Source organism: Malania oleifera, chromosome 7, assembly GCF_029873635.1.
Source record: "Malania oleifera isolate guangnan ecotype guangnan chromosome 7, ASM2987363v1, whole genome shotgun sequence".
In the NCBI taxonomy this organism is placed as follows: Eukaryota; Viridiplantae; Streptophyta; class Magnoliopsida; order Santalales; family Ximeniaceae; genus Malania; species Malania oleifera.
Window position 1 is genome coordinate 75,245,871 of NC_080423.1, and position 19,274 is coordinate 75,265,144.

At 35.1% G+C, this 19,274-nt stretch overlaps 1 protein-coding gene across 1 annotated transcript in view; it reads left to right on the forward strand.

Moving 5' to 3' along the window:
• Nucleotides 1-251: 251 nt before the first annotated feature.
• The window catches only part of LOC131159635 (diaminopimelate epimerase, chloroplastic), a 39,139-nt gene continuing 20,116 nt past the window's right edge, over nt 252-19,274 (forward strand). The window contains exons 1-6 of the mRNA XM_058114682.1: nt 252-664; nt 858-1,025; nt 3,624-3,694; nt 14,510-14,567; nt 14,998-15,177; nt 17,259-17,343. Of these exons, the coding sequence (XP_057970665.1) occupies nt 380-664; nt 858-1,025; nt 3,624-3,694; nt 14,510-14,567; nt 14,998-15,177; nt 17,259-17,343 (847 nt within the window). The 5' untranslated portion in view covers nt 252-379. The remainder of the gene's footprint in view (nt 665-857; nt 1,026-3,623; nt 3,695-14,509; nt 14,568-14,997; nt 15,178-17,258; nt 17,344-19,274) is intronic.

Sequence of the window (19,274 nt, forward strand, 5' to 3'; positions counted from 1 at the left end):
CATCTTTCTATATAACTTACTTTTAAGCATGAAATGTGTATACAAGTATGCAAAGATGTGCGTTCCAAATGCGAGAGGTAGGGTGCCCTTTTATATGATAATATAGATAACAAGATATTTATTAGGATGGAAAAATTGAAGTGGTGGAAGATGGGGGTGATATTTACCATTTTTATAACCCATTTTTCATAACATTAATTTAATTTTTAATTTTCGTTTTTTATAATTGTTGTTATACAAGCACTTAAAACAAGCGAAACCTCGCCCGCCTCTGTCAGTCATCCCCGAAGTCTTGGGAAGGTTGCAAAGCCCGCCGGCACTGTTTTGACTGCACACATTCACAGAGAGAGAGAGAGAGAGAGCTGAACAGCGCGCTGCCATGGCCTTGGCCGCTAGGATTTCTCTCCCTCTTTCATCTCCAAATCGCCGCTATTTCACTTCCATCAACCCATTTCCATCGTCTTCATTCTCTTTCTCCTTTTACCGCTCAAGTTTTTTCGGACAAAACTCGATCAACGTTCGAAACCCTAGTTTAAACATCTCAGCTTCGTCCATGAGCATTGAAGCTCCAGGTAGAACCTTGCAGGCCTCTTTTCTTGATCGCAAGGAATCCGGCTTCCTTCATTTCGTCAAGTACCACGGCCTCGGAAACGACTTTATCTTGGTAAAAGAAGCCCTCTCTAATTCTTATGTTTTATTGAGTAGGAAATGCGGGGAAACTGGGGAATTTGATTATTGGATATCTTACTCTGCAATGCGAGTCATCCAAAGATGGTTAAATTTGCCATTTTTCTGTGAGTTGGAGTAGGTTGATAATGGAGATTCTGTGGTTTCCATTTTATTGTGAGTTTGAATAGGTTGATAATAGAGATTCTTTGGAGCCTAGGATCACTCCAGAGCAAGCGGTGAAGCTATGTGATAGGAACTTTGGTATTGGCGCCGACGGAGTGATCTTTGCCATGCCGGGGATCAATGGCACTCATTATACCATGAGGATCTTCAACTCAGATGGTAGTGAGCCTGAGGTACGTTTCTTCTTTCTTGGAAGACTACGTCTTTTGTTGTTGTCATTTATGTCTCAGGGACATTTATATTATATTTAAGTGTTAAGGTTCTGAACACTTATAACTTTTATGTTGGTGAATCCGTATTGAAACCACTATCAAAATCTGAAAAATAGTAATCACTTACATTTGTTTGATAACTGAACTGTTTAAATACTTGAATTTGTATAGGTTTAACAAATAACAAGCAGAAAAAACTTCTCTTTTTTATCTTTTCATTTACTCAATAATCAAACACAATTGCATCCATACAATCAAATATTATCCCATTTTCATCCTATTTCCCTAAAAAATGGTTCAAAATGAAATTCCTCATCGTTTCTTATATTTTCCCAGCAACCAAGCAATAACTTCAATTAGGCAAACAACTATTAAGATCACTATTGACTCGCTAGTTGCAAACCTCTGTTGATGCTCATCCAAACACCATGAGTGAGCAGGCAGACCTGTGCCACTGCAAAGCAGCCAACCCATCTTTGCACTGTTCCAGCCCATGTGATTCTGTGAACTTCGTCTGTGGAACACAAACCAGATCCTCAATTTCCCTCCTCTGCTGTAATTGCTATCAAGCTAAATATGCAATCTTGTCATAAACTAGTTCAAGATCCAGGGTCACCTAACAATTGGATCCAAATAGATTGCAAATGCATCAAGCCAAATGGAACGCAAACCTGCAATCCCAACCAAGTTCAAGTTCAAGCTCCAAAACCAGATCCCAATTTCCATCTTTGGCTGACCTATAACAAAAACAACACCTTAACATTCGCATTTCGACAGCTTTTACTTTTTTGACATGTTGTTTCTTGGTTGAACATTTTGATCCATAGAGCACGACAATCGAGGGTATTTTCCTCGGCTTGCTTAAAGCTATTAAGTCCTTCACTATCTCATTCCATGTTATTTTATGTCTACCACTACCATTCTTAATACTAGTAAAACAATAACTAGTTTATTGCAAAGAAGTTCATTCCTTAATTTATCTTTTAATGTTATGCTACTCATCCAACTTAACATTCGCATTTCGGCAACTTTTACTTTTTGGACATGTTTCTTAGTTGAACAACATTTTGATTCATTGTGCATGGCTGGCCTTATAGCTGTCTTATAGTGCATTTTGATCCATTTTAATTTTAAGGGTATTTTATGATCACACAACACACCCGAAACAACATAATTGATCCAAGGTGTTAAAATCTACTAGTGCTATTTTAATTTCTTGATTATCAAGTTTAATCTTATCTCTAATATTCCTTTGTACGAGACTGAAATTACATTTCATATATTCTGTATTATTTCTTCTTATCCTAAAATCTCCGAAGTCTAAAGTTGTTCTCCATAGTTCTAACTTGCATGCAAATATTATCAAGCCAAATGGAACCCAAACTGCAAATTTTCATTATTCACCCCCAAATTGAAGCCCTGTGGCTGCCTCTCTGTGATCTAACTGCAACTGAAACCCCTATTGTACCATCTTCAAATCCTTGTGAATAAACATGGGAGTTGAAGGAGATGACTGGTCGACTCAATAGTTGAATCTCTATTGTACTACCGCCACATCATCTCCACCACCCTTACCCTTGTAAGCGTTGACTCTAAGGAGAAAAGAGAAAGGAAGAAGATTGATAAGGGAAGAGACTAGAGAGAGAGAAGTTTGAGGGAGGGAAAGGAGAAGAGAAGGAGAAGAAAAAGTTAAAGATGGCTGTGAGCATTGAAAATGTCGAGCGTAAAAGAGTCCACAAGTTCCTCCAATTCTCTGATTGAGGCGCTTATCAAACGTGTAATTGTATACTAAGGTACTGCTTTTGTTAGGATTATGGCAGTACTATTCTTTCTAAAGGTCACTAATATGATTTTTGCATTTATTTTGACCTTCGAATGCTTGAAAATTATTTTGAGATATCAAACAAAACAATAATTTTTTATGAAATTTTGGCTTTCTGAAGTAAGAGAAATAATTTGAATAAGCTAATCAAATGATACTTGTGTGCTTTGGTAAATGTGGTAGGTTATACATAATTTTGCTGTTCTATGTGTTGGTTATATTGTAGAAATTAAGGGCCTGCCATTTTTCTTTCTTTTAGTTTTAGCCAACAATTTGCAGCAACATCCCATCTGTATTGAGATACCCTCTGGTATTATGGAAGTGGAAAGTTCAATCAACAGTTATGGTGGTGACTGGAACAGGAACATGGAAGAGAAAAAGAAAAGGAAAGAAAAGGAAGGGAAGAGAGAAAGATAAAGGAAGAGAGTAAAAGGAAGAATGAAGGGAAGAAGGGTACAGAAGATGGGGGAATGGATATCCAAATCCATTCTGTTTATGTGTGTCATTCCTTTATGTTTGTGTTACCGTGCACTGGAACAGCTAGTAACATAACAGAATTACCCAACAGAGCAAAACGGTCTTAATGACCTTAACTGCTTGGCAACTAACCAAATACCAATTTTGCTGTTGGACTCATAACACCTCATTGTTGTTTTTACTGATAGTATCTTGTTGAGGTTGTTATTCATGCTGGTTCACTGATATTTGGATTGTTCTGATTTCAACTTTTCTTCTAGATGTGTGGTAATGGAGTGCGGTGCTTTGCAAGATTCATTGCGGAACTTGATAGTCTAAATGGGAGGCAGAGGTATTGTTATTAGTTATTGGATGTTCTCATGTGTTACGATAAGCTCTCTTTGTAATGTTCTAGCAAAAATACCTTTAATAGCAGCCATATACACTATTTGTTTTATTAATGCCTCTGATTTATATCTGTTATGCTCTCAAGTCTTTCAATTCTTAGTTTCATTTGTTTGCTTCTGGTAGTTGATGATTTTTACAAGTCAAGTTTGTTATGGAAAAAAAAAAAAAAAAAAAAAAAAAGGAACATGAATTTTCTGCAAATCAAGTAATCCGGATGACAGTTTCTCAACTTATAAAATCTCCAGCATAATGGCATGGAATTTCTGTATGAATGATCCAAGAAATTTCTATGAAGTATCGTAACACAAGTACATAACCACGTCACAAGAGTCATCCACATTGAGGCGTCATGCTTATGCTGTTGGCCCAGCAAAATCATATAATGAAGATGAACTTAACAAAATACTTGAGATGCACACATTGTCGTTCAATTTAACCTGTGTCACTTGCCTGCAATCTAAAGATCCCAGAGCTGCTGTTTCACTGTGCAACATTTTCACAAGATTACTTCAATAAATATTAAAAAATTCTAATTTCTCTGTACATTTAATATGTTCTCTCATCTTGAATATGCTACAATTTATCAACAATTTGAGCCATCTAGTTTACAGATAACCTATTAACTAACATTCCTGAGTTAAAATGAATATACAAAGAATTTATGTAATGCTGCTGTCGTGTAGGTTTTTTCATGAGAATGCTTGCAGTTGTCTGGGTGCTTTGAGGCCTATTAATTTAAACTTAACAATAACAATAAACTTGTCATATGGTTCAGTGTATGTGCGCGCATGCGCCTGTTGTTTTTTTAGAGAGGGTTTATTGGGGAGTCTCAACTTTGAAATGAGTGGAAGCAATCAAATATAATATTTACAAAGATAAAAACAATGCAATGAACAATTAAGGAGATAGAAAGTTACAAACAAATTTTGTTGTTGTTCGGCACCAATCATGGCCTATGGCTTTTAGTTGTCAAATTGAGATTCAAATTGTGAATCGAAATCCCAATTTCATGAATCAAGAATCAAGAATTGAATCGAATCAGATAGTAGGATTTGGTGCAAAATTTGAAAAATTGATTTCTAATGAGTTGCATATATGTAAACACGAGTAAAATAGTAAGCAACATTGAAATTTCAACAAATATGGATCATCCATGTTGATAATTGGAATGGCGCTTGCCTTTGAAGCAAGTTTTGTAGGTCTAATAAATCCTGCCATGATCTATTTAGCTCATACATATATTGATTTAAAAGGAAAACTAGCCATATAAGCAAGATATACCATGATCTAACCATTCCACCTCCATCAAGTATCAAGTTAAACTAGTTTCTATGAAACTATAACACTTGTATGTGACTCAAAACTAAAGCACTAAGTCTAAGAGCTCAAGATACACTAAAAAGTAAGATAAGGCACACAAAAATTTTAAAAAATTGAAATCCATGCTTATGGTGTAAGTTTACATAATTAGCAATAAAAAATTCATGTGCATGTTTTCTTTAAAAAAATAAGGAGAGGAAATAAGAAAAACATCATGAAAAATTGAACTTTATGGTTTTTAAGGGAATGAATCAATGAAAAACAGTAAAAAATTTAAAATTTATGGTGTTTAATAAGAAAAGTCATTTTTAGTTCATGGACTTGCTCTAATAACTAAAACAAGAAGAGAAAGTGAATAAAAAAAAATACAAAACTTACTAATGAAAATTGGATCTTTAAATCCAGAGTGGAGAGGGCAACATGCCAACCAAAAGCTCACCCACCTAGTTGACTTTGGTTTTCTTCTCAAGAGTGGTTTCCTTCTCAAACCCTGGTTTTCTTCTAATCTTAAAAATGGCAGAAATAAGAGGTTGAGAATGAGAGGGCCAATAGACTTCTTTCTTCCCTTTTGGAGGACACAAGTCATGTAAATAGTAAATAGAAGGCTACCATGAAAAAAGAAAAAAAGGTATAAAAATCTTTAAGTTGGGTTCTAGAGGAGTTGCATTTGAATCATACAATTTTTACGATTCAATTTGATTCTCCGATTCACCTTGATTCACTGCCTTCTGTGATTCTCCCATGTGATTCGAACTGATTTATGCCTTTCTCAATATGAGCCGTATGATTTGAATTGAGAATCACACGATTCTAACAACTATGGTCTATGCCACACCTTTAGAGCTTGTCTTGAGTATTAGAGAATTTTTAAAACAACTACACACAAGCACAGTTCGTACTTACACAATCTGGGTTCTTGATATTGAGGATGAAAGAGAGCATCTCTTTCAACAAATCCCAAAAGAGAAGTAATAGAAGGACAGTGATCCTCTATACAATCTCACAAGAAAGGTAGCACCAGAGAATAAGAAGTGAGGTAGAGATGAGTCAAGTTCATTTTGAGATGTCTTGGTGTCACTGGTGTTCTACATGAAGTCTCACCGTTTCAGCTCTCTGAGTGAATGGATGCTACTTTAGTTATTTAGGTGCAAATTTTTCTTCTTATTTTTTTATTTTTTCTTTATCTTTTTGGGTGTCCAATGGAGGGCAAACGTCAAAGAAGAAAAAGAAAATTTCAATCTATCCTAGTTTGACCATCCAAGTGAGGAGCCTTCTAGTGAGTGCATTTGTTTCCTTTTCCATGTTTATGTTTAATGGTGCAATTCCACTTCCTATTCAGGAGTTCCTTTACATGCTCCCATGAGACAACCACTAAGGTACGGTCCTTCGCTTTGCTTTTTGATAGCAAAAAGGAAATTTAATAAGAAGGTAGAATAAGGTATCAAAGCTAGAGAACAAGATATATCCTTTGACAGATGTAAAGAAAGTAAAAACAATACAAAAGAGATGCTTTCGATCATAACTGCTTGAGGAGCCACCCATGTCTCATTATCATAGGAGAAAAGCTTGCACCAAAGTTGCCTAAGCCCTTGACAATGAAGGACTAGGTGCTCATTTGTCTCGATAGAAGCGAAGCACACCACACAAATATTTGGACTCATTGATTTATTAGGTCTCCTCATGCGTAGCAAGTCGTCAATATTAATTTTGTTAAGAAACAAAGTCCAAGTAAATGCTTTGGTCTTCTTGGAGCCAACCCTAGCCTTCCAATTTACATTTTTGGGAAAGGAGAAAGGGGTAAGGGAATGCATTGGAAAAGTTTGGAAATGAATGTACTTGTGCTATTCCCGAGGTAAACACAAGTCTTTCACATTCGAATGAGGAATAAAGGAACCAAAATTGCTTGATGCAAGGCCAATATTTAACAAATTTAACTCTCTATTCCATTTTGAATGATAATTAATACATAAATGGCCTTTTACTTAGAAGATAAGGAAATTGTTTTTAGAAACCTAGATAATCTAAGGGTTTTTTGATATCGTCGTTGTTTTCTATTTTCTGTTTCTGTTTCTGTTTCTTTACAGTAAAAAAATAGATTATAAAAGCATGTTTGTTTTTGTTAGTTTTTTGTTTTTGTTGTCGGTTTTCAGCTGTTTGCCAAAAAATTGAAAATCAGATTTTATGGTTTTCAGTTGTTTTGGCAACTTGTTAGAAATTTTAATATCCAAAAATAGTTTTGGGATTAAATTATTCATTTTATATAGTTTTATAATTAAAAGAAATACATGCATAAATTTCAAAAAGAATAATAAAGCCAATTACAAAATACATCTACTATCTATTGCTGGTTTTCAGTTGTTTGCCAAAAAATTGAAAATCATATTTTATGGTTTTTCAGTTGTTTTGACAACTTGTCAGAAATTTTAATATCTAAAAATAGTTTTAGGATTAAATTATTCATTTTATATAGTTTTATAATTAAAAGAAAAATATGCATAAATTTCAAAAAGAATAATAAAGCCAATCACAAAGTACTTCTACTATTTTTCAATTGTCGTGTACAATAAAATATTTATTGTAAAGTAAAATTTGAAAGTAGAACAATTAAGTAAAATAATTATACTAAATTTTATTTTTATTATAGTAATTTTTTAAATGTGTATTATTTGTAATTTATTATTTTAATATTATTTTTATAATATTTTGATTTAAAGATAAAAATGAGATTTTTTAATTAGGTTTTTAATTTCTATTAATTTTATAAATGTTAACCAACTAGGTTACTGGTTTCTAGTTTTTTGTTTTTGATTTTTGGTTTTCGCTTTTGATTTTCGTTTTTCTAATTTTTGATAGTGATACCAAACAACCCCTAAAATTCTATTTTCTTTAATAAGAATATCCTAGAAATCATAAGGATCTTGGGATGTGTGACTTGCAGTCGTTGGGGATCCTTGTTTTGAGAGATTTTGGAGTCCAATGATTGCTAAGCTGTCGAAAGTTCTAAACATCTTGATGGGTGAGAAAGGTGCATTTTTCTCTTTGGGAACTCACATTAACTCTTCACTTCTTGCTGTAACTTTTATCCTTGTTTAAGATTTTGGTGGGGGTTTGTAGATTTGAGAATTATGGAAGATTTTGTTTGGTTAGTGGTGGGTGAAAGGAGGGATCATCTTGTGAGTTGGGAAGTTGTCTATAGGTCTAACGAAGAGGGCAGGCTTGGGTATCGGCTATTTGGCTTTTAAAAATATTGTTTTGGTCGATAAGTAGTCATGGCGTTTTCCCTTGGAAACTTATTCTCTTTTTCATAGGGTTATTAAAAGTAATTTTGATATGCAAGAGATTTTGTTTGGTTTTTTTGGGGGGGGGGGGGGGGGAGTTTGCTAATGTTGCAGCTAGAGTTTCTTGTGAAAGCCCTTGGAAGTTCATTTTGCAGGTAAATCATTTCTTCCTTCCTTGTCTCAAGTATGAAGTGGGAAATGCTTGTAGGATTCACTTTTGAAATGACCTTTAGCATGGGGAAGTATATCTTTTTTTGGTTGCCTTCTTTTTTTTTTTTGACTGATTTTTTGCATCCCGAGGAAAATATTCTTCTTTTCTTATTTTGGATAGCATTGCTTTTGCTTCTTGGTATTTTTAATTTGTGAGGATTTAAATGATAGGGAGACAGAGATTCTTTCTCATTCCCTAGTTTGTTGGGTTCTTATCTGTATTTTTTTTAATGTGGATGTTGGGATTTGGTGTTTAGACTCCTTTGGGTGTTTTCTTGGAAATCTTTGTTTTCTTGTCTTAACCAGACTTCTCATTCATTTCCTCTTGTTGATCGAGTGTGGAAAGCTAAACTCATTTCGAGGTAAAGACATTTGTGTGGATGGCTGTTTTTAATAGAGTTAACACCAACAATCTACTGCAGATTAGAAGACCTTATGTGGCTGTCACTTCAGATGTATGTTTTGTGTTACACTATTAGTGAGGATCATGCTCATTTATTTCTTCACTGCTCTTTGGTTTCAGGCTTGTATTTCTAACTTTTTGGATTGTTGAAGTGATGGGCATGTCCTCATTCTTTAGAAGCTTTCTGTGTTGATTGGATTTGGAAGGTTTGGAAACTCTTGGATTTTTAGCATCTCCTGATTTGACATGGGACATAGTTGTCTTTTTGGCTTCTATCTGGTTTTTCTCCACAGGGTGTTCTGGGCTTTTTGGCAATATGGCTTTTTCAGATATACACTGGGATTGGTTGTCTTTATTAGCTTAATTTTGTTTTCTTCTTTGCTTTTTATTCTTTATTATTTTGAAGATTCTCATCTCTCTTGTATATTCTTCTCTATTAATGAATTTCTCTCTATCAAAAATAACTAAATAAACAAAAATAATATAGGAAAAAAAAAGATAGACATTGTCTTGCACGCTGCATAATTCTCCGCCAGTTAGAATTAAACCTTGAATTTAAGTAGTCAAGAAGATGAAGAACAAAGACTGCTAGTAATCTTAAGAGGGATCAATACAATGGCTAGCTTCAAAACAAAAAAAGATTGTATGACGGAACAATGTGTGGAGTTCGATTTTACAAATTTTTTTGGAATGATTAAGTCCCCTCGTTGGGGCTCACTGGTTCAGGCTCCCATTTCAAAGCACCCACAATTTCCTCACGTGACTAATTTTGCTTTTAAAATCTTCCACTTCTACTTGAACAACTTTCCCTTTATAGGCTCAAAAGGGAGATTTTCTGTGGGTAAACAATTTGACTCATACAAATTAGTATTAAGAATGGAGACAAGAGTGTCAAGCATGGAGCTATGTTTGTCATCCTATCATCAAACCTATCCAATGTAGAAGTGAAGTTAACCAGCAACCACTATTTTTTTTTTTCGATTTTATAAATATCTGCTTTTGGGCTGGTGAGAGATGGTTTGCTTTAACTCACTCGGTTCGGATTGAAATGAAGTGGGTCGGTCCTGTCTTATATTCTTGTTCGTTTTAGATCTAAACCAAATGAGAGGTAGAGTTTTCTTCATCACTCCTCTAACCTGACAATAGCGGCAACGACTAAGGTTTATCAGCAATAGTGGGGGCTTTATGGTGGTGCTTTGGCGAAGATTCATGAACGATTTTTGAGTTCATACCGTCTTTTGGTCAGTGAAGGCTTATATGGAGTGTTGAGAAAAGTCCTCCATCTGCCTGAAGGTTGTGTAGGATCTTGCAAGGGTTTGATTCTGGCGACAAATGGATCCCCTAACGAGTCTTTGGGTACCAGGGATGACACCACATTTGGTAGTTATAAGGGCTTCCTGTTGGCGGCTGGTTAGGATGCTTGTTAGCAATGGCAACGTGGTAGCAGCTCAGGAGTTCAGGTGAATCTTGCAACAATTATAATGGTCCACAAAGTACTTTGCTTGACCGAAGTGTGTCACATCTGAATTGTGTTGGCATTGACTTGATGCAGATCGGGTTTGAGATGCATGATATGTGTGTGCGCGTGCATATGCGTGATAGCAGCACAGGAGTTCAGGTGAATCTTGCAATGATTATAATGGCACACAAAGCACTTTGTTTGATCCAAGTGTCTCACATCTGAATTGTGTTGGTGTTGGCTTAATTCAGTTCTGGTTTGGGATGCATGTGTGTGTACATGCATATGTGTGCGTTTTGAATCTTGTAGTGGTGATTGATGAGCTGAGTGAAGAAAAAGAGTACTGGAGGAGGTGCCCCCAGGGCGTAGCTCAGGTGGTCGAGCGAATAACCGGGTGTGCCTCTCACGAGGTCAGCCTTTGCGCCACCCGAGTTCGATTCCTCCCCTGAGCTCCTGGTTTACCCTCCTTGTGGTGATGTGGGGCCGGATCCACGGGGCGTGGGACTAGTCACAACTGGTGCGTGCGGACCGTAAAACGGACGTGCGTTGACGGTTGTGGACACCCGGCGATATTCAAAAAAAAAAAAAAAGAAAAAAAGAAAAAAAAGAAAGAGAGTACTGGAGGAGGTGACATAAGGCAATTTTGGTTGAAATTGCAAATTCTATGAGTTTAAGCAAAAAGTCACAAGAACCCTGCCAAATTGACAACTGTTGTGATTTGAGTTAAAATTGTGAACCCTATCAATAATATGGATTGAAGACTAATACATAGAAGTCTTTGTTTGGGCTTACAATGCTTCAAAGATAAGGAAAAATTACTTTTAGAAACTGAAATGAACTAAAATACTAGTTTTAAATAAAAATAACTTAGAATCTCAAGGAACTATCATAGATCCTAAGGATATTACTTAAATAAATTTACCTAAATAAAAAAATAAATAAAATAAAAATTAAAAAGACAAACTTAGTCTTGCTTGCGGTCTGCATCACTGCCATTAAATGGAGAAGCTTATCTATTTCTCTTTCACTATGATTCTAGAGCAATTGGAAAATCCATGAAAGATAGCCACCCTCCAGAAAGATGGGAACCAAACTGACAAAGAAGTATCTCCAACTAAAGTATCTTTGCAAAAGCAAATATTATTCCATTACCCATCTATAACGAGAGTAAGAGAAAAAATGAGAGATATTTCTGACACAAATTTCCAAGGGCTTTCATGAGTAGTATAAGCACTTCCTTTGACTTTGCAGACATTGCAATGAAGACTATACTTATTAGCCTTTTGCCTCATGGGGCCTGTTTCAGAAAGCTCCTCTACTTTTTTCAGTGAAAGCATTATCTTCTAGCATGGAATAAAGATAAAGAATGAGCTTTCTAAAATCAAGTTCTAAGCAAGACTAAATCTTTGGAAAACTGCCCAGAGTTGGCAATGTATGCTGCGATACTTCCAACTTCGTTGCCAAATCAAGAGACCCTCTACCTTATCTCTAATTATGGCCTCTGTTGTTGCCCAATCAGGACTGCCCACACTGCTGCCATCTGTGGTCAGTTTAACTGTCATTTTTGGAAGTATAATAAGCAATTAACGCTTGCCTCTCCGGCTGGTTCTCCAGTTTCTCATTTATTGGAGCTTGAGAAATAATGAATAAAGCTGAATTATTGGGGCTAGTAGCCATACTATTGAAGATGAAATCAATTTCTCCATTGCCATGTCCCTGAGGCTGTTTGCAAAGATAGAGAGACAATTACTTCCCAGATTTTGCAAAGCGTATCGTAGTTATCTCAAAATCTATGTTAATAATCTATGAGTGCAGTGCACAAAAACCAATTCCAGCGCCCGTTCACACATGTTGTCTTGACACCAAGATAACAGGATACAACTCCAAAGTAGCCCCGTCATACAAATGCCACCATGACAGTGCCCTCATTGTTTCCTTTTATCACTGACTTCTTGTCTTATAAGAGAGCTTCCTCTCTTCAATTATGCACCATATTTAACTGCTATGCATGTCCATATCAGAGTGAGTTTTTGTCCTCTCACTTCCACAGCACCAACACCCTTTGTGGGTTTTAGGTTAGCTCGCAGTTGGACACCTTAGCCTGACTTTTGGTTCACCCTGCATCGCTAGTCCTGCTTACCAAAAAATGACCAACTTGGAGCTACTGATTTTGTGATGTGGCTCAACTAAGCAACCACACCTTCCTACCTATTTAAAGTTTGAGAATAGGTCAAGAGCGTTGCACCCTCGATGCCTCTAATCATTGAATTTACTTGATAGAATTCAATAAAGTTCCAGCTATCATGAGGGAAACTTTGGAGGGAATCAGATAGTAGATGGTTTGGTTGGGCGAACATGAGGGGAGCTTTGGGGAGAACCAACTACTAAATGGTTTGATTAGTCTTTTGACCCTATACCTAAGTTAGACGAACAATTTGCACGTCAGTATCGTTGCAGGCCTCCACCAAAGTTTCCTCTGTCGGGTTGAAGGGGCATAAGTGGCAAGTACAACAATATAATATACCATATAAAAATAGCAATTTAATTGTGCTAGCCCACGAAGAATTTGGACAATACTTTGGAACAAGAACATGGTAAGGCACTGCAATAGGATGTTCATCTTGTCCCACCTTTTCACTGTGAGATCATGAACTAATTGGTAGACTTCTACCTTGTTAACTATGTCATCTTTGTTTTGCCCTAAAAGTCTATTCATTTGATCATACACCTTACGAGTACTAGCATGGTTTGAATAAAGAAATTTACCATCTTATAAATTAGCTTGGTTATTTGAAGCATCCTGTGTGATTTTTTAAGAGATTTTATCATCATGCTCACATTTGAATACATTTGCTGTTAGATTAATTGAGACAAGCTATTATTGATTGTTATTTATTTTGCAAAATGGTACTCTTCTGTCTGCTTACAGACTTGTATTTATTTTCATTTTTTTATTATAAGAAAACATGTATTAGATAGGAAAAAAAGAAGGAACAATGTGCGGGGAAAAGGGGTCCACCAAAAAACAGAAAAAAAAAAAGAAAAAAAAAAAAAAAACAGAAGTTACAACATTAAACTCGAAAAGTTACTTAAGGAAACCCCTTTTCAAACCCTTTCCATCATAATTAACTGAGCTCCTGAAATTCACTAATTCCCTTGGCTTGGTTACAGACTTGTGTTTATTAGCTAACTGATTTGTGCATCTCATGTATTGGAGTCACATTTCTTATGTTAATCTTAGTGAGAATCACTGAATCGCAACTCTGAAGCAGATACCTTATGGGGATTTTAATTGTGTTTAAGTTCCTGTTTCTGTTCTGAAGATGGTAGAAGTGTGGAAGTTGTTCATATCCTGATTATGACATTTAACACACATATTATTTACAACATGTGTTGCTTTTTTTATTCTTTATTTTTTTTGCAAGCATCTGAGGGGTGGGAGGTGGTGCACTTCTTGGAAACTTCGTTTGTCTTTATAGTTTTGACCAAACCTTGGGGATGACAATGTATTTTAGCCTTCTTTTTTTGATGAACTTAAGAAATAAATTCCATCTCTCAATATGAAAATTTACAGGTCCTACTAATTCACTAATCGTGGAAATTGCATGAATATTATTCAATTGGAAGCGCACTTTGGGTCTGGGCTGCACGGGAGTAGCCCCTCTCCCATCCCTTATCCCTTCCCACCCTTCTCAGGATTCTAACAACATTGATGTCCGAAGCTTTAACTACTAGGATGCTCCCTAGGGGACAGAAAATTGCTTGAGTATTTTTTCATTTTCTGCGCATGTTTCTTGGATTTTATTGCTATCTTCTTGTCCTGGTTTTATTTACAGCATGTGCTTTTGGATTTAGACTTCTTGTTTTTCATTGGTGTACATGGGTTGCTCCAGCTTTGCACTGATAGTGTATATACTAATTCATAAAAGTATATCTGTACAGAAAATAAATTTACACTTAAAACAAAAGATATTTGACACTTCAAAAATTAAAATCTCAATTAATAGCATGTGTCTCCATTTTCATTTTATCAGTTATTAGAGGGGTACTATGTTTTATTTTAAAATAGTAATTTCTTCTATTTTGCAGTTTCACTGTGCACACTGGTGCTGGTTTAATTGTTCCTGAAATTCAAGATGATGGAAAGGTATGCTCACATAAACCCTGTACACATTTCAAATTCTAACTAGTGAAAGTCCCTCATAGGCATGGCATCAAATACTTGATGTTGTTTTTAGCTTCTATCATTCAAATGTGAGATTATTATGCTGGAATGTACCCACCATTAAAGAATTTATTCTGCCGTATCACTTGTGTTTAGAAAACCTCAAAATTCTTCACATTTTGAATCTCTGCTGCTCCTTACCCTCCACCCTTTATCCTGTAGGTACTGTTGAATTATTTTTTGGCTTCATCAGTTTCTTTTGTATAGTTCTTTCTTGCAGAATTGTCATAGTGTAGGCACTGCTGATAATATTATTTTTGGTGCCATTTTCGTGCCTCAGCCCTATTGTTGAAACACTTTTTTTACATTGTTGAAAATAAATTTATCAACGAATTGTTTATTGCCATTTCAGGTTAGAGTGGATATGGGTGAACCAATACTTACAGCATCAGATGTACCCACTAAATTACCTGCAAATAAGGATCAATCTGTTGTGAAATCCAAACTAGATGTGGATGGAGTGGCCTGGAATGTGACTTGTGTTAGCATGGGAAATCCTCACTGTGTAACTTTTGGCACAAAAGATGGGCAGGTATGCATGCTATTATTTTATAACCCACTTAACATTGTATGCTGTTTTTTTTTGGTACATATTCTTTTAAGGATTTGTTCTTGCTGTTTCTTCTTCAAAGTGCTGGTTTTCTAACACGCAGTGTTTTCTATCATCAAGGCTGAGAGTTAATTGGGTGGAACGATTAGGGCTGCAACTCAAGTGGGTTGAGTTGGGGTATAGGCCTAAATTTTAAATTGGCTGCCTGAGCCCGACCCACCATCAGCTTCAAAATGTTTCACTCAAACCTGGTTCTGTCAAGTAACTTGAGTTGGGTCAAATTTTTAGATTTTTTTTTAAAATTTTTTATTGCTGTTTAAATTTAATATATATTTTGCATAATTAAAACTGATAAGAGACTAGAAACAGGTTGCATGAGTTCAAAAATTGGCTTGTACGATAATAAATAAAAAAGCACAAATGAAATATTTAAAAGCAATAAGAGTTATTGATTATTTATTTATTTTTATTTATTGATTTTTTATATCTTAGTTATATATGTTATGAATGTTACCTGGTGTGCTACGTAATTTCCCTCAACTTGAATGTTTGAGAAGTATAATAACACTTTCTTATGTATGGGTTTAATTCCTACTTGAATTGCTCCTGGATGGACTATTTTTATAAATTTTCTCTAAATCAGTGAGATCTTCTGTTTCAAATCATTGAATATTTTCGTTCAACATTTGAGGAGTATAATAAAAACAACGACAATAACAACATCTTGTGCTTGTAAATGTAATATTTAATATGGATGGACATAATAATGTCTTGCTTGTAAACTGTAAATGTAGTATTTCATATGGATGAGTGTAGTGCTGTTTTGATTCTGTTCAGATTGGCTTTTGCTGTAGCTTCAATCCAGGCCAGCACCACCTTAGGTCGAGTTGCAATCAAGGTCTTAAATTTTGATTTTGAATAAAATTTTGAGGCTATGTAAATACAGAAATTTCGATATAAATGTCAATTTCGATTTTGATTTTAAAAACTAGTAAAGCACAGAATTATTTTATCATACTTATCAAATTGTCAATAAACATAATAATGGAAGATTTAGAACTAAAATATTATAAGTGAAAAATATATCAATACATGCATGTGGGGTATAAGGTGCAATACTTGCAACATAGTAATCATTATTAAACATATTCAATTAAAGTAAATGAAATCCACAATTTAGTTAAATATTACTTATTATACAAAACCCAACGATTTAAATACAATTGGCCAAACAAAATTTTGTAGTTAATATATAACTTTAATTTTCCATACAATTTCCAAAGTATGAGAGCTATCATTCTTATCCTTCTTGCAAGAATCTTTAGTTTCAATGGAAAAAAAAAGATTAATTAAGTGAGAAATTTCTATATAGGTTTCAAATCCCATTTTTTAATTTTGAGGAAATTTTATTTTATAGTTTAAAATTTTCCCGAAATTTCGAGATTTCGATGAATTTTGGATATTCATGGAACTTCGAAGAAAATTTTGCAAAATTGAAGTTGACTGCAATTTTGATGTCGAGGTGGTGGAAAGCAGAAATTTCGATGGAAATTTTGCAGAAATTTAAGATCATGGTTGCAATGTCCTAATTCGAGTAGTCATCCAACACAAAATATGAAAATACCTAGCTTGTGAAATTTTGGGACATCTTAAGCAATGATTCAGATATATTGTAAAATAATAAGGGGTTGAATGACACATCTTGACATCTCATCAAGGCCAAATATCAAACTTGATTTGGTTGCAATAAATTCAATAATCACCTGGTGTTTTATGTCCTTTTGAAAAATTTGGATGCGTTCAGAGTTGAATGACATGCACGTGATTTGCAGTCAACCATAGTTGACCTGTTCTTGCTATGCCCATCAAATAATCTCTCTTTCCTGCTCTTGCATTTTGGGATGCCCTGAATGGTGGAAGGTTTATTGTCTAATGGGCTAAAAGAATTGTGGCATCACAAATATGTACATTCAAGTAGTAACTTATGTTTTACAAAGAAACTATTATTTTAGATGATTTATAATAATGATTTTTATGTTCGTCTTCTATTTGTAATTGAACAGGGTTTGCAGGTTGATGAGCTAAATTTAGCTGAAATTGGTCCGAAATTTGAGCATCATAAAATGTTCCCAGCTCGAACTAACACAGGTGAGTTTCTGTTGATCCATGTGGTAGTTTATTGTCTGTATACTGCATATTTTTCAACATAATATTAAATAATTTTTTATAGGAAAGAGAACTGTATTAAGGGGCAAAGATATACAAGAAAGATGAGAAATCCTCTAAATATATGGGAAGAAACCAAACAGAAAATATGGAACATACATCTGGCTATCTGAGAAAACCAGAGAAAAATGCACTGTTGAAGCAACTTGGCAAGATCTACAGTGAAGTAGACAATGTTGTCCCAAATCAAATAAATAGATGAAGTGTGGTCTTGAAAAGTAAGAGCATTTCTCTCTAGCCAAAGTACCCACTACTCGTGGTGATCCCTCTGCTAGCCTGTGTGTTCTGGCAAAGCTCATAAAAAATTCTCCTTTGCTGGAGCAGGAATATTTCCATATTTTGCGACTTTGATATACTTTGGCCTTCGAGATGGCTTTTGAAAGCTTGGCTGCCTGCGAGCTTCCTGGGTGCACCATCTGCAACGATGTTACAAGAATCACGATTCTTACAATTGCATGCTTCCCTAAAAACGGTGTTCACTGAATAGACTTTTCTAGGATGCTTGCAATTACTTGTAACAAATCTTCCATAGTTTTGAGAAGAGACCTGTGATGACCACTGTCTGGAGCCTCCAGCCCATTTGGAATTCCAGCTGAGTAGCTCATCCCTGTTGCCTTAATCTTCTCAATGGAAATGAAATGATCCAATCTATTCAACTAAAACCTTGTAGGAGACCCTCAGAATCCTGCAGGTTCTTATCCAAGGATAATCCGATTTGGCTGGTCAAAAGGGCTTCATTTTTTCCAACAGCCATCTATATTCATTCTATAGAAATGTTAAAACAAGAAGATTTTCTACCAGAAAATTCTAAGATTTGAATAATCAAGTTGCTGAACCAGTCAAATTTAATGGATTTCCTAACTGCTTTATAAGTTCAAAGAAAAACGATCCTGTATTCCTGTCATCACATTAGAGGTGATGACAAATATCGCTGGAACATCTCAATTATCTTGAATACTTAATTGATTCCACAGACAGTCAAAAAGTGTAGTTTTGGCTTTGTAGTGATTAATATGTATTGCATACAGCTCTCAGACTGCTGCTTATTCGATGCTTTGCTGTCCATTATTTTCTGAAGTTTGCCTTTTATATTAGTTTTGATTGTTCCTAGAATAGTGCCTTGTTCCATGAAGCATATGCTTCTTAGTTGGAGGAGCCTGCCTGTTTATGTAGCTAGTAAGACTTTTCTGAAGTCAATTCCAAAGGGTATTATGCAGATAATTTGTCAGCTGCTAGCAGCAAAATGTAAGTCTTGGATCCAGGTCTGGAACAAAAATTTCTAGCCAATGAATGTTTTGACTCCAAGAGTACATATTTGAGTCACTAATTCAATTGAGGCGAATAGGATTCCTTTAAATTGACCAGGTCTTTAATCGTATATCATATGCAGTATCTTTGCCTTTTGACATATGTTTTTGAATCTGGATTATGGGTCTATGCCCCATGTCAATTTTCATTTTAAAGGAAAACACTCGTGGTATTTAGGATTTATAATTAATCATGTTATTTCTTGTCATATATTTTAGTTTGGGTTTTGGTGTGATTTTGTTTCCCAAGTTGGCACCCTAGGCTTTTACGACTAAAAACTATAGAAGCTACATACTAGCACTTTTAGGGCCGTTTAAAACTAAAAAAAGGGATTTGGTTATTCTTTTTGGTTTTTAGTTTCAGCTTAGCCATTAAACTGAGCCCAAAAAACTGAAAACTGAAATTCTAAATGTTGAAATGTTTATTATATTTTGAACTTTGATTTTATTGAGTTTATATCTTATTTTTAAAGAAAATTTGACTTTGTAGTTTATCTCACCAAATGTTAGAGGCAAACAACCTTGGTCTGTTGCCATAATTGTTTT